The sequence below is a fragment of the Macrotis lagotis genome, chromosome 1 (genome assembly GCF_037893015.1).
Source record: "Macrotis lagotis isolate mMagLag1 chromosome 1, bilby.v1.9.chrom.fasta, whole genome shotgun sequence".
Classification (NCBI taxonomy): domain Eukaryota; kingdom Metazoa; phylum Chordata; class Mammalia; order Peramelemorphia; family Peramelidae; genus Macrotis; species Macrotis lagotis.
Window position 1 is genome coordinate 725,429,759 of NC_133658.1, and position 16,834 is coordinate 725,446,592.

The 16,834-nt window shown below is 35.0% G+C and overlaps 1 protein-coding gene across 8 annotated transcripts in view; it reads left to right on the forward strand.

Moving 5' to 3' along the window:
• Nucleotides 1–15,148, forward strand: part of STARD13 (StAR related lipid transfer domain containing 13) — a 624,823-nt gene extending 609,675 nt beyond the window's left edge. For 2 of the 8 annotated variants that reach the window (XM_074216050.1, XM_074216051.1), the window contains exons 17-19: nt 2,326–2,543; nt 8,852–9,028; nt 10,792–15,148. In XM_074216050.1, coding sequence (XP_074072151.1) covers nt 2,326–2,543; nt 8,852–9,028; nt 10,792–10,909 — 513 coding nt within the window. In that variant the 3' untranslated portion in view covers nt 10,910–15,148. The remainder of the gene's footprint in view (nt 1–2,325; nt 2,544–8,851; nt 9,029–10,791) is intronic. The other 6 variants (XM_074216052.1, XM_074216053.1, XM_074216056.1 and 3 more) reach the window with 4 other exon arrangements.
• The last annotated feature ends 1,686 nt before the right edge of the window (nt 15,149–16,834 follow it).

Consider the following 16,834-nt stretch of genomic DNA (forward strand, 5'->3'; position numbering starts at 1 on the left):
TCTACTACTCTATCCAAACCACTGTTCCAGATGTCACCAATGATTTCTTTACTGCTGATTCTAGTGTCATTTCCTCAGACTTCATAATCCCGGATATCACCAGATTTTGACACTATTCACCATCCTTTTCTTCTAGATACTTTCTATATACTGGCTTAACATTCAGAGTATATTTCCTAGTTCACCTCCTGTTTGACCTTCTCAGACTTTCTTGCTCGATCATCATCCATATGGATATTGTTCCCTCTAAGCAAAACTGAATCTCAAGGACCAATCCTGGCCTCTCTCTTTCTTGTTTTTCTTATCTACTCCTTGGGTTCTGCTCCCTTGCTTTATATAGCTGACATTCAAATCTATATACAACCCTATTCTCTCTCCCAACAACTCCCACTGCCTTTTGAATATCTTGCAATCATCATTTCCAAAATGAAATTTACTATAATCCTTCCTCCCCAGCAAGTTGCCCTTCCTCTAAATTCTCCTGTTTTTGTTACTTTATCCCAGATTAAAAACTTCAAGTCAAACTTGTGTTCTAGGAATGTTAGTTTTTGCAACTTTATGGAAAATAGATTAGAAAAAAAAGGCAATCAAACACCCTTTGACCAAGCAAAACCACTATTAAGTCTATATACTAAAGAGATCATAAAAAGGGAAAAGGATCTATTTATACAAAAATATTTATGATAATTCTGTGATGATAAAGAATTAAAAATTGAGGGGTATGCCCAACAAATGGGCATGTGGTATGTGAATGAAAGAGAATACTATCTTCTATAAGAACTAATGGGCAGATTTAAGAAAAACCTGGAAAGATTTACATGAACTGATGCTGAGTGAAGTGAGCAGAACCAGGACAATTTTGTACACAAAATTTGTACACAAATAGCAACCTTGTTGGATGATCAACTATGATTGACTTCACTCTTCTCAGAAATGCAGTTTTCCAAATCATTCACATTCAGAGAAGAAATTATGGAGTCTGAATGAAAATCAAAGCTTATTATTTTCAATTTTTAAACTTTTTTATTTCATGTTTTAGGGGTTTTTTTCTCTCTCATAGTTTCCCTTTCTGTTCTGATTCTTCTTTCACAGCATGATTAAATGGAAATATTTTTAGGATAATTATACATGTATAACCTATATTAAATTGTTCTCTTTTGGGGGAAGAGGGAGAAAAGGGAAGGAGGGAGAAAAATGTGAAACTCAAAACCTTATTTAAAAAATGATTGAGGGGGCAGCTAGATGGTGCAGTAGATAGAGCACTAGCCCTGGAATCAGGAGTACCTGAGTTCAAATCTAGCCTCAGACATTTAATCATTACCTAGCTGTGTGACCTTTGGCAAGTCACTCAACCCCATTGCCTTGCAAAAAAAAACTAAAAAAAAATGATTGATGGAAACTATTTTTTCATGTAGTAGGGAAAATAAATAAAAATAATCAAAAAAAAATTACAGTGATCTAAGACAATTCCAAAAGATTGATGTTGGAAAATGCTGCCCACATCCAGAAAAAAGAACTGATTAGAGTCTTGAATGAAGATGGAAGCATACTATTTTTACTTCTTTTGTAATTTTTTCTTATGCAATATGAATAATATGGAACTCTGTTTTACATGATTGTGCATATATAACTTAACTAGGGCAGCTAGATGGCACAGTGGGTAGAGCATTGACCTTGAAGTCAAGAGGATTTGAGTTCAAATCTGGTCTTAGACACTTGGGCACTTACTAACTATGTGATCTTGGGCAAGTCACTTAACCCTGATTGCCTCACATTCAGGGCTATTTCCAGTCATCCTGATTTATATCAGATCACTGTACCCAAATGGTTCCAGAGGAGAAAGTGAGGTTGGTGACTTACTCAAATCCAATTCATGTGCTTGTCATGGCATCCTCCCTGATGTCATGGTCTTCTTCGACAATGAAGGACAAACAGCAACTTTATATCACATTTCTTCTCTCTCATTCCCCTGTAAGTTGGTAAGCAAATTTGGAACTCAAAAGTTGTATTTTAAAATGATTGCTAAAAATTGTCTATGTAACTGGAAAAAATAAAATACTATTTAAATTAAAAAAAAAAAGAAAATGGATTGGAGAGAGTAGAGATAAGTGACTAGAGACCATATAGGAGGCAAATGAAGTTCTTTTCAAATGCATGGATGGAAATATCAGATTCCCTAGAGTCTACTTTTCAACCTGAGGCCATTTTCTAGGAAAACTCTTGAATTTGAGAAATTTCTTAAGTCCCATCCCTCACCTCACCCCACCCCCACCAATGATAACATCTTCAACTGTTTGATCATATCTTTTGGTTTATTTCTCAAAGGTTGGAGATGGAAATCCACTGAGGCTTTGGAAAGCTTCCGTGGAAGTAGAAGCTCCCCCCTCAGTAGTGTTGAACCGTGTGCTGAGAGAGCGTCATCTTTGGGATGAGGATTTTGTACAGTGGAAGATTGTGGAGACATTGGACAAACAAACAGAAATCTATCAATATGTTTTGAACAGTATGGCTCCTCATCCTTCTAGAGACTTTGTAGTTTTGAGGTAAGACTCCTTTCCTTCCCTTAGTATCTTCCATTTCTTCCTTCAATAATCATACTTTTATTTATATTGCCAGTCCTTAATACTTGTCCAGCATTAACCAACAAAGTTTCATTCATCAAAATTTTGGATGCAGGCGGGTGGGACTTTTGTTGTTCCAAATGACTGAACTTAATAGTATTTTCTTCAGTAAAACCCAACTTTTCCTTTGTTTATCACTAGCCTTTTCTTCCTTTCCCCCAATATCTCTTATAGCCCTACTGCTTACATAGACAGCACCAACTAAAACTATTGTTCACTTCCTTACAATAGATCCTGATGTCAGTAAACATTGTCTAATTATTCAAATGTTGCTGCTTGGGTTTTGTTGTTATTTTGTTCCCCTTTTTAAGAAAAAGGCAAGCTGTGATCATAGCTAATTACTTTGATTGGAAACACTGATACACCCTTAAGAGTTCCTAACTATTCTGGAGTCTTTATGGTATTTAAGATTTTAGGAAATAACAGAGCTGGGCCCAGGTTTGCTGGGTAACTGTTGAAAGTTTGCTTTTAATTGATTTATGGGATTTAGTTCCAGACCTTTGCGTTTTGGGATTGGAATTTGATGCCAATCCAGTGATCTTCAGTTTTCATCATGTAAGTGGTCTGATGAGTCAGCATTACATCAGAGAGAAAAATGGTTGAAAATACTAGAAGAACCCAATAAACTATAATGATATCAGCATAGCCCTTTTTTATTATTGACTGGTTGAAAACAGGCCCCCTTATACAATACTTCCCATGGAGTATGGATTTAAAAAGCGCTAATGGCACCATAAAATGAATCTTTAAGTACTTCATAAATGAAATTATTTTTGGACAGACAACTCTAAAATGGCATTTGGTTGCCTTTCTTGCTGGATCCTTTCTTAACAGGTCTGTTTCTCTGCTGCAGTAATTTTTAAGGACCCATTCATTATAAACATGAATTTTTCTCAGCAACTTTTGCTGAAATCTCTGGGACCCGGATGGAAAAATGTAGGCAGTCAAAAATATAGCTTCTCATCACCAGTTATTTGCTGTCATCTTGCAAAGTCTAGAGTCTGTTTCCTTGCTTTCATCAGGGCAAGGTGGGAGAAAGGATGATGGTGTCATGTTTTCCTTCTCTTTCACTGAATTACAGAAATATCACTGATAACTCAAACCCTGTGAGTAACTAGAGGTCCTTGCCTTAGATTGTGTCCACCCCCTTTTTTCCTGGCCAGTCTTCCTTCAAATTTATAATTATTTACTTTCATTTAATATTTCTCTGAAGCTTACTAGTAGCCTCCACATGTTAATATAAATGACTACATTTGGCCAGTATACTAAATCTCTTCTCCATCTTTTTCAGTCAGCAAACATTTATTAGTGCCTGCTATGTGGCGGGCTTGAGAAATAATGAGGAAAATGGACTGGTCCCTTTCTTGAAGGAACTTTTTTTGTCTTGAAATACATACATGCATACCTGTATATGCATACATGTGTGCAAATATATTGTGCTTTATATACATATGTGATTAGAGGAGTGTATGTATATATATATGTATATATACATACATACATACATACTCACAGAAGTTGTGATAGAAGCAGCATTTATTTTTATATAAATTAGACTTGTTTCCCTTAAAAAATTTTTATATTTTATTTTTCCAATTATACGTAAAAACAATTTTTAATGTTGGTGTTAAAATTTTGGACTCCAAATTCTCTCCCTCCCTCTCTTCTCTTTGAGAAGGCAAATACTTTGATATATCACATATATCACATGTGTGATCATTCAAAATATATTTCCATATTAGCCATGTTGTAAAAGAAATATAGATCAAAACTAAAAACAGCCCATTAAAAATAAAGGGGTTTTTTTTGTTTGCAGATCAATGCATGCTGTTTTTAAAAACATTCAGACTTTATCAGTTCTTTCTCTGGAGATGTAAAGCATTTTTCCTCATAAGTCCTTCAGAATTGTCTTGCATCATTATATTGCTGAGAATAGCTAAGTCATTCACCATTGGTCATCATAAAAATGTTGCTGTTATCGTTTGTACAGTGTTCTGGTTTTGCTCACTTTATTTTGCATTCATTTGTGTAAGTCTTTCCAGATTTTTTCTGAAACCACCTACCTCATCCCTTCTTATAGCAGAGTAATATTCAGTCACAATCATATCCCACAACTTGAATCATTTTCCCTTTAAGGGAAATAGGAACTCATTCTCAGAATTATCATAGTTTTTACTTACTTGATCAGACTACCTATAGAATATTTTATTCAGTTCTGGATACTACATTTTAGGAAGGATATCACTAATCTAGACAGCACCAAAGAAGAAGGCATTTAGATCTGATGAAGAGGATTAGTTGAAGGACCTAAAGAAGAAAAATTAAGTGTAGATGATGATAGCTACACTCAAGAATTTATTTGGAGGACTGTTCATGCCCAGATGATAAGGGGGAAAAAAACAGTAATAGGAAACTGCAAAGAAGGGAATTCAGGTTTTTGTTGTAAAAATTAGTTTCCAAAGAGTTAATTATAATGTAAATGGCTGCTTTGGGAAATAGTGGGTCCACTCTCACTGGAAGTTTTCACTCCTCCAGACAAGAGGCTGGATGATTTCTTGTCAGTGATGTGGTAGAGAGTTAGAGGTTGGGCTAGAGGGTACCTTCCCATTCCGATCTTGTCGTTCCAGGCCAAGAACAGAATGAGGAATTCTGCACAAGGTCAAGAAAAAGTATGAACTTTCTGCAGCATGTGCAAGTACCACTGAATATTATTCTACTTTTACCTGAAAGGAAGTAGTAGGAGATAATGTAAAGCAGTAATACCAGGCTGATAAATTTGTATTTTCTTTGTGGTAGAAAGGAAATTTTTTTCTTGGTCAGAGGTTTTTGTCAGAGAAATAATATAATCTATTGGAAGAGGGAAGAGACTAGAAGTAGAAGGACAAGTTATTTTACTAGTTGAGGAATGATGTAAGAGGGATCTTTCACCAAGGAAAGTAATAATAGAAATGCAAAAGATTATACAGTTTTGAGAAACAGATAATATAAAAGGAAACTTCATTGCGCTTGATGACATCCTTGGAAGAGACTATGGGTGAAGGAGGTGAAGTTGACTTTTAAGACTTGAAGAATAGAGATTCTTGTACCATTAACAAAAAAAAATAAAATCCAAAAGACATACTTCAAAGAAAGTATAAGAAGTTCTAGTGTAAATATCTTGAATTTGTAATCTTGGAAGGATCTGAAGATGGAAATTTCCAGAAAACTATGAAAAGAGATAGCATGTGCAAAGTTCCAACCCCAACATAAAAACAACTGCTTATTTATGCTTTTCACTCAATACATAAAATTTTTAAATCTCAATATTTATTCCCTAGACAATATATCTTACAAATGCCTAAAGCAAACCAAAGTTAATATTTTTTAATTGCATGAGTATGTTAAAAGAAGTAATGTTCTCATGCTCCCAAACCTATCACACCTGAGTGAAAGGGTCACCATTTAGTACAAATATTTATATTCTGTACATGTCCATAAATGTTGAGAAATTGATTCATCCTAAAATGAAAAATACTCAAGGGAAGATTGCATGTACTAATAATTCCCTGAACTATTACAAAGCATCCTAATTATCTTCTGGTCTCAAGTGTGTACATTCTCTAATCTGTCCCTTACAAAACTGTGTAAGTGACTTTCCTAAAACTTGTATCTGATCAAATCATCCTTCTCCTCAATAAGCACTAGTGATCCCCTAGTATCTTTTAAGGTCACATACAAACCCCTCTGTTTAGCATTTAAAGCCCTCCACAACTAGATTCCAACTTTCCTTCTCAGGATTATTGCATATTACTCCCCTTCATCCACTCAACGATCTGACCAAACAAGATCTCTTGCTGTTTGGCACCCATGTCACTTGATCTCCCATCTCCTTGGGAGATGGGCAGAGCCTCAAGTCTGAAATGCCTTTCCTCCTCATCTTCACTTTTTATAACCATACTTTTCTTCACATCTCAACTTAACTGCCATATTCTACATGAAACTTGGCACATAGTTTCTTAAAAAACAACTTGATTAAAGGGAAGGGGACTTGAAATAAGACTTCAGATTGAGCAAAGTCATAACAACCATTCTCTTCATTAATTTTAGTGGAAATTAAAAAAAAAAGAATGAAAAATCTGTAGACCAATTTCCCTAATTAGTATTGATGCAAAAAAATTTAAATCAAATACTAGCAAGAAGACTCCAATATTTTGTAACAAATATCATACACTATGACCAGGTTAAACTTATACCAAGGAATGCCTGACTAATTCAATATTAGAAAAATAAGCATAGTTGACCACATCAGTAGCAAAAAAAACAACAAAAATCATAAGATTATATCAATAAATGCAGAAAAGATTTTTAACAAAATATAATACCCAGTCATATTTTTAATCATTTGGGAAGCATAGAAATAAATGGAACTCTTAATAAAAATCTTAAGGAATATCTATTTACTGGTCAAAGGATATACAAAGGCAATTTACAGATGAGGAAATCAAAGCTATCCTTATTCATATAAAAAAAATTCTAAATCATTACTGATTAGAAAAATACAAATTAAGTCATCTCTGAGGTATCACCTCACACTTCTCAGAATGACCAATATTACCAGAAAGAACAATGATCAATGTTGGAAGGGATGTGGGAAATCTAGGACACATTGTTGGTGGAGCTGTGAACTTATCCAAACTTTCTGGAGAACAATTTGGAATTACACCCAGAGGGCAATAAAAATGTGCTTACCCTTTGATCCAGCAATACCACTACTGGGTCTATACTCTGAAGAGATAATGAAAAAAGGGTAAAAATGTCACTTGTACAAAAATATTCATAGCAGCCCTGTTTGTGGCAGCAAAGAATTGGAAATCAAGTGAATGTCCATCAGTTGGGGAATGGCTGAACAGAAAAGCCTAGAAAGACTTGCATGAACTGATGCTGAGTGGGATGAACAGAACCAGAACAACATTGTACACCCTAACAGCAACATGGCTGTGCTGATCATCCATAATGGGCTTGCTCATTCCATCAGAGCAATTATTAAGGGTATCTGCAACAGAGAATACCATCTTTATCCAGAGAAAGAACCATGGAAACAAAGACCAAAGACCTTCAATTTTTTAAAAAAAAAAAAGTTGTCTTATGTACTACATAATTTTGCTATCTCTACTATTTTATTTTTTTCCTCAAGAATATGATTTTTCTATCAGCACATTCAATTTTGATCAATGTATAGCATGGAAACCAAAAAAAAAAACCAGAAAGATCTATTTAGAATCCAGAACAAGCATTATCTGTATTGGGGACAAACAGGAAGACTTCCCAGTAAGATCCAGAGTGAAACCATGGATATCTTACCACCACTATTATTCAGTATTATACTAGGAATTCTATCTATAGCAATAAGATAAGAAAAAGAATTTTAATGAATAAAAATGAGCCCAAGGAAACAAAACTATCACTGTTTGCAGATGATATGATGTATACTTAGAAAACCCTAGAGAATTAACAAAAAACTAGTTAAAACAATGAAAAACTTCAAGGACCTATACGAATAAGATTTTTTATAAACAACTTTTTTGTACTGGCAAAGAATTGAAAATTTAGTGAATTCTGTTAGCTGGGGAATGGCTGAACAAGTTGTGGTATTTGATTATGATGGAATTATGTTGTGCAAAAACAAAAGGACAAAGGGGATGGTTTCAGAAAACCCTTGGCAGATGTATATGAACTGATACAAAGTGAAGTGAATGGATCCAAGAGAGTAATGTACACAGTAATAGCAATATTGTCACAATGATCTACTGTGAAAGACTTAGCTACTCTGATTCAGACAGTAATCCAAGAAAATTCTAAATTGACTCATGATGAAAAATTCTATCAGCTTCCAAAGAAAGGACTAATGAAGCCTCTTTGTTACATATGTTATTTTTCTTGCTTTTTTTTTGTAACATGGCTAATGTGCAGATATGTTTTGCATGACTTTACATGTATAGTCTGTATCATATTGCTTGCCTTCTCCATGGGTAAGGGAAAGGCTTGAGGAAAGCAGAGAATTTACTCACATAACCTAAAATAGATTAATAGAAAAAAAATTTTGCCTCTCATAAATTCCAGCATGAAAATGATGATTTGGGAGTGGTGGTTGTTGTTCCCAACAGTAAAATAGAGCTGAAAAATCTGAACTTGGTATTTGGTCTTGCTTTATTTTTCATGTCTTAAGCTATACTGTCCTTTGTTTTACTCAGGACGTGGAAGACTGATTTGCCAAAGGGAATGTGCACTCTAGTGTCTATCTCTGTGGATCATGAAGAAGCTCATTTGATGGGTGGCGTGCGAGCTATTGTAATGGATTCTCAGTATCTAATAGAACCTTGTGGCTCTGGCAAGTCCAGGTTAACACACATCTGCAGGATTGACCTCAAGTGAGTATATCATTCCTGAAGCAAATTGAACAGAGGATTAAAGGCTGTCAGAATTGATTCACCCAGTGAAGCCACCAAAGCTATGGTCTTTACCCCTCACCCCATCCCACCATCTTATTTTCATAATTTCCCTTCTCTGCTGGTATAGTGATTCCTCTTGAGTCTTCTAGGTCTCTTCTCCACCTCTTATCAAATTTTGCCTTTTCTTTGCTTTGCTATTTTGCCTCTGCTTACATTCCTGGGCTACCACCTGTGCTGAGCTTTACAGAGAGCCATCTATCTGATCAAGCCTGCTGCCTCTCCTGGCCTCTGTGCAGCCAATTCACTTAAATCGACTGAAGTTTCAGAAGATTTTCATGGTCCTGCACAGGATGATATTTTTCTTGGTAAATGATAGACATTATTCATTTCTTTTTGCCCCCAAGGAATTGGTGTCATTTTCGAGAAACTTCATCTTTTGGTTGCCAGCCTTCTTTGATGGCTGTCTCCTGTGACTGGAATACTCTTCCTCCTGTGCTCTGACTACTGACTTCTTTTTTAAGTTCCCAACTAAAAATTTTACCCTTTGTCTTTACTTACAGCACAACAGTATTCCATCATAATCAAATATCACAACTTGTTCAGTCTTTCCCAAATTGATAAGGTATCCTCTCCTAATCTAGTACTTTCCCTTAATTTCTTATTTATCCTGTCTAAAACTACTTTTGTATATATTTGTTTAAATATTTTCAACCCCCTTTCAATTTTAAACCTCCTTAAAAGTAGGGTCTGTCTTTTTCCCTTTTTAACATAGTTCTTGGCACATAATAGGCTCTTAAACAATTATTGATTAATTGTATAGGGGAAAACTTACAGACTTCTTGACCAAAAAAAAAGATTTTCTAGGTATTTGATGACTGACAAATAATAGCTCATATTTACAAAGCATACTGAGATTTCTTCACCTGGCCATGTGAAATAGGTATTGTAAATTATAGCATCTTCATTCTATGGTTAAAGAAACTAATGTTTAAAAACTCAAGGCAGGAGAGCTATTTAAAAAGGTACTACATTATAGTCAGCATGCAGTAGTTGATAGAGGCTAGACCTGGAATCAGACCTAGGTTCAACTCCCCTGGCAGACTTCTACCTGCGGTGTGATTCTGGTAAAGTCGGTTCTTTCTGGCCCTCAATTTCCTCTCATGTAGAATGAGGGCATTAGCTAATATGACCTTGAGAGTCCCTCCAAGCTCTAAACCTATGATCCTATGTTAATAATGGCAATAGGTGCAATAGCATTTGGAGATTTGTGTTTTGACAAACATTGCCTCATTTGATTCCCCCCCCCCAACAGTCAGGAGTAAGCTGCTATTATTAACCCCATTTTTCAGAGAAAGAAACTGAGTCTAAGAAACATTAAGTGACTTGCCCTAGATCCCAGAGCTAGTAAGTATATGGAGCAAATGTTGAACTCAAGTTTTCCTGATTCTTAAGTACTGTGCTCTGTCCATGGTGCTACAAGACTACTTCTAATTGCCCACCCACCCACCCAACTAGTATAAGAGCCTTCATTCAAACACTGGTGTCTTCCTTCGAGGGTGATACTCCTTCTATTACATCCCTTTGCCTCTCTCATGATAATAAAATGCCAAGTACTCTTAAAACTGAGGTAGCCTTCTGAGATTTCAAGCAAATATGTTGGAGAGAAATCATGAATCATGATGGATAATTCTGATTTGGACATTCGTTTTAAGTATTTTTCTGTTTTCCCCCACCCCGAACAGAGGTCACTCACCAGAGTGGTACAACAAAGGCTTTGGGCATCTTTGTGCAGCTGAAGTAGCCAGAATAAGAAACTCTTTTCAACCTATAATTGCGGAGGGACCAGAAACTAAAATCTGAAATGGCTGGTCAAAAATGAAGAGAAAGCAAAAACCCAAATCAAAGAGAAAGAGAGACTTGGACAGTGTTTAGCATGGAAGTCTGAAAAGTGGCTGGAAGCTATCAGAGAGCAAAGACTTCTGCAAGGCCGTCTTCTGAAGATGTCCTCATCACTAATATAATAGATATTCTTTTATCAGAACTTTTATCTCTGTTACTTAAAATTAAAGATTATTACTTGTGCATTGCCTAATTTTGCTATTTAAGCGCTTCCACGAAGCATATTTTAAATTGTAAATAAAATTCTATGTAGAATATGTACATATCTGTGTATATCTCTATATACTGTATATATGTATAGTAATTATATATATATTATATATATATATATATTACATATATCTATAATTGAGTGTTTGGAACAGGAAAACACCTGCATCATTTTGACTCTTATCCAATCTTCTAGGATCTCCTCAGTGCAACAAAGATTAAGCAATATCCACTAATAGCAGCCCTAAGACATGACACATGTAATCCATTTTGATATCTAACCAAAGGAAAATAATTTCAGTCATTCTCTTCTGTGCAGACCATCACTTCTTATTAATAAAATAATTAAATGGAGACTTGACCAATATAGGTAAAAGATAATAGTTTCCATTAAAAACAAAATAGCACCTGACAAGTAATTAGCCATTATGGGATTAGAATGTAAAAAGTAGCCTATGAGTACCTATATTCATCAGCCTATGTTCAGGGAGCTACAAGATGCTGATGACTATTCTAGCTCATGGTGAAGTATTTACTCTAACAGAAACAGAAACAATGTTCCCACCCAGATTTAGAGATAAATATTATAGTTTTTTTATACTTAAAGTAAAAAAGAACCTACACTTTTTCTAAAGCTTTCATAGAGACATTTCATAATTTTCATAAATTCAATTTGACTAATAGACTTTTTTGTCATAGTTAATTAACATCTTCTTACCAATATATTGCACTGATTTCTTAATAATGACACCAATTTAAGAGAAATAATGGCCATTCAAGAGTATGGACCATTACACCTTCAGGGAATTGATATTTTATTATAAATAATACTTTTTAAAATATAGTTTGTTGAAGTTTTACAATTGAAAGAGTTTTTAATTAACATAAAACCAAAAATATACTCCTAAATTAGTTTTAGAAAAATGTACAAGTTTATTAATATCATGTTTCTTCATTAGCCAATTCAAGCTACCTAAGTGTTTTCCCCAATCTTATTTATTGCTGTATAGATTAATCTAAAGACTACCCAAAACCAATTGTAAGTTTTACTTTGGGTTGGGTTGGTTTGTTTGTTTTAAATGCATTCAACCAATGATATGAAGAGGAATTTATTAATAGTTGGATTCAGTTAGAGACTTTTCTTAAGACAAGTCATCCAGCAATTGGTGGTGGAGAAAAAGCTTCTTTTACTGACTCCCAGTGTTTTGCATCTGCTTGCATCACATGCATTTATGTTTTCTACTGTCAGCGACATGCAGACATTCTGTAGAGGAGATTAAAAGTGTTAGAGGTGTGAGTACTAAATTGCTTCAGGCACCTGCAAGAGAACCTTTGCTGCATTTTTTTTAACCAGGTGTGAAGACAGTTGTCATTAAAAAACAACTTTTTTTTTAATTGCCCCAATAGCACAGGGTATCTTGAATTCTAAAGAAAACCTGTAATGTGCTACTGCCATTTGAGCCACCCTCTAGGAACCATGCAAACTAGCTTCTAACTTGATATTTAACTTCCCTCATAGTATGCATCAAAATAAACATTATTATCTGACTTCAAACTATCCAGTCACTGAACATGTTTCATCAGTAGGAATGAAAAAGGAAAAATGTATGCCAAAAAATGGCAGATATAGCAAGAAGAAGACAGTCAAGCATCATCTGGAGAAAAAATTAACAGAATGGCTGGGGGGGGGGGGCAAAAAAAAAAAGTTTATTCCTGATGGAATATTTGAAATTACTTAATTTTGTTCACATTCTCATTCTCTCAACTGCTTAACAATATGGCATACCTTTTTTAAAAAATGCATTAAGCTTGTGTCAAACACTATACAGTATTTTGTTCATTGTTATCTTGTCATTGGGAATACAATATGATCATTGCATTTTCAATGTTATATTCATATTTATACCTCATGTATATTTTACCTCAGTTGGTATCAATCATCAATTGTAAATAAATAATTGCCGAGTCAAATAAATTTATATATGCTAAAGAACTTTTCTTTCCTTTATGATCCATGTTTGTTTGTATGGTCTATGACTGAAGAGGGAATCCTATTTCATGAGCACAGATTTTTCTTTTGATTGCTTCACATGGACTTCAATTGATAGAGACAAATGAAATATTATATAATTTCTATATGTTCTTCAAAAATAGAGACTACCAGGGGACAGCTAGGTGGCACAGTGGATAGAGCACTGACCCTGGAGTCAGGAGTACCTGGGTTCAAATCCGATCTCAGACACTTAATAATTACCTAGCTGTGTGGCCTTGGGCAAGCCGCTTAACCCCATTGCCTTGCCAAAAAAAAAAAAAAAATAGAGACTACCAGCATTATCACTGGCACCAAATCATGAAAAACGCTCTGAAAATGCTTTATACACTGAAATGTTGGGTGAGGATTTTTTTCATCATACTTTGATTCTTGTGCTTAGGATTGAGTCATGTCTTTAAAAGAAATTTCAAAAAAGTTCTCATTAAGTGATAGTGAATATTGACCTCAATTTAATCTATTTTATATAAAAAGGAAATTATAATGAAGAAATTAGAAAAGATGATAAAGGAAGACTTTACATAAGATTGCCCTTTTGTTGTTTCAGAACTTTAAGTGCTCCTTTTTGAAGACCATAACCCTTTTCTGCCTTGACAAACAATCTTCCTGAAGTTCCTATGGAGAAAAGAAATTTAATCATTTCTTGTGGCCAAACATTCCAGTGATACTATTCGGTTCACTATACAACTATTAGACTAGAAACTACATCTTTGATTTCATTGATATCAGTAATTCTTTATCTGGTGATAAGGAAACTTTCTGCCACTATTTCTCTTCAACTTACAGAGACACACCTAGTGCAATGAAAAGTTAAGTTAATTGCCTAGAAACAGGACTTGAATGCCTTCCTGGCTCTAAAAACAATCCTATCCACTATACCACATTGCTTCTTATTAACAAATTGAGAATAAAATTTATTACGCACCTACTATTTATAAGACATCATGCTCCTCTTGGAGGTAGACAAAAAACCATGGGTCCTGCCTTCAAGATATTTTTATTCTGCTGGATGATGAGTTTCTCCAAACAAAACTGGTTGATTCTTGAAGGTCTATTACAAGACCTGTACTTCTCTGCTGTGTTCTGTTTCAAAGTAATGAAAGATAGAAGGGTCATATAATAAAAATACCACCCATATGGAATCAGGAATCGTGTGGATTATGGGCAAATTTAGACTTTCCCTCCTCTAAGTTAAGCTCATTGGGGTAGACACACTGTCCATTTACCAAACTGCCATCATGGAAATACTGACAATGTTACTCCAACTAGATTTCAATAACTATAAGTATCATCTCAATACCTTGTTATTTAAGCCAATTGGAATTTAATGTGGCCCCACTTTTTCCCAGAAAATAAATAAAAGGATTCTGCACACTGAGTAATCTCCTTTATCTTCCATCTGTCAGGTTTACTCATATTTTCTTTTCAATACCTGTCTCATTTTTAGAGCAGAGCTGATGATCCTGAGAAAGATTGTGAACAAGGATACAAATAAAAGATAGATTAATCTTTCTCCTGCAACAAAGAACTGGAAGAATCCCCAAATCTGAGTGAGAAGTTATCTAGGACATCTGGCCTTCTATAGTCCTGAAAGAGAATTTCCTCTATGGTAATATCCAATGAGTGTTCATATGCTTTGCTTAGGGATCTCCAGTGAAGTGACCCATCCCACTTTAGATTGCTCTAATTGTGAAGAAGTTTTTCCTTTCCTGACTAATTTGCCTCTTTACAACTCCCACTCATTATTCCTACTACCAGGCCAAATGACACATGTTGCTCTGTTTGACTCAACCCATCAAATACTTCACATTGGCAGTTTGTCCATTGTAAAAGAAGCAAGAAGAAAAGTAATTAGCATTGCAAAAAAAGGCCAATGAAACACTGAAACTGTGAACAAAACACACTGTTAATATTGTCCACTGCTTGGGAGTGGCTAGGTGGTGCAGTGGATAAAGCACCGGCCTTGGAGTCAGGAGTACCTGGGTTCAAATCCGGTCTCAGACACTTAATAATTACCTAGCTGTGTGGCCTTGGGCAAGCCACTTAACCCTATTTGCCTTGCAAAAACCTAAAAAAAAAAATATTGTCCACTGCTGCTCATGAAGACTATTCAGTCCTTCTGCAGATTATTTTAAAATCTTATTTAATTGCAGGCTTATTCTTCAAATGTTTCACATCATGTGGCCACCTCATCTTGATCTCTAGTTGGTATATGCTCCACTTTGTACTAAATAATGCTAATACTGTCTCATGGAAAATATAACTAGAAAGTTGAATCTTTGCAAAAAGTTTTTAATGAATTCAAAAATGAAAAAAGTGATCATTTTTTAAAAATTCTTTTTGCAGCCAGCATTATTGCTAATTTATCAGTTGAGATGATTAAGAAAGATCTGGCATTTCCCTAAATGTAGAACATTCTGAAAAAATGCAAATACCCCCCTTTTGTCAAAAATAGGAATGAATGATTTGGAGAACTTGTAAAAGATATACATCACAATATCACAGGGTTTGGGGATTTTTTTTATTCTCTAATATGTTTGCCATAATATGTTTGCTCTTCCAATTCCTAGATTTCCCAAGATAGAGGGAAGAGATTATCTCTTAATCAATATATTTACTGGTACTTAGTAAGTAAGGGATATAAAAATACAGCAACTCCTTGATTAACAAATCCCCTGGAAATGAAGTCCTTTTATGATGGCAGTATTGACCACTTTTAAAAAAAACCCTACAAGAAAAATCATCATCAATCATGTGAGAATCAATATCGGTCAACTCAATGGCCCCATCGCCAGTAAGTGGTGGAAGAGATTTTTATTTATGTTAGCCCTAGTCAAAGAGGACAATCCTGGACAACCTTGAGAAATATCTTTGAGATCCTCAGGCTCCCTCTCTATTAATTGATCCACTCACTGACTTCAGTGTGGTATATTGCCATGAGTGTTAGCAGATATGTCATTTATATGTCATAATTATAAAAGACTATTCATTATTAAAAGAATCTTAGCTAGCCATCAGCAAGCAGATTGGATCTTGAGACCCCCAAACCCTCAAGCTGCACCTTCGAAATCCTGGGATTTAGAGCTATAACAAAATCCCCCACCTTACTGTTTAAACATAAGTCAAGTGATTTACTCCCCCCCCAAAAAAGAAAGAAGTGGCAGAGCCTGAGCCCCAGACATATCTCCCAGCTCCAAATTCATCAGAACATGCCTTGTTGTTTGGTGATTTGGTCCTTTTGCAATGACTGAGCAAGGTAGGAACTCAGAAGGAATTGTCCCAAAGTTCATCTATCTAGATAGGACTTGGATGAATTAAGAGATTATAAACCAGAACTACTGTGGCTTTTGGAGGGTCAGAATTCCTAGAAGCAAAAGGATTTTTTATCCTGTCCTAACCAGCTTTTAAATTCCAAAGCAGGATCCAGAACCTTTTTTTGTTTCAGAATCACGAAGGAAATGCTAAATTTTAGTTCAAGATTAATGAAAATAAAGGTACAATTTTCCCCATGCAAGTTCATGGACCCTCTGAAATCTCTCCATCACTTCTTTGAGGTAAGAACTCTATATCTAGAACCTGGTTGATGCTAGTCTTCTTCCACTTTGACCCTTGCACAAATCTCTTCT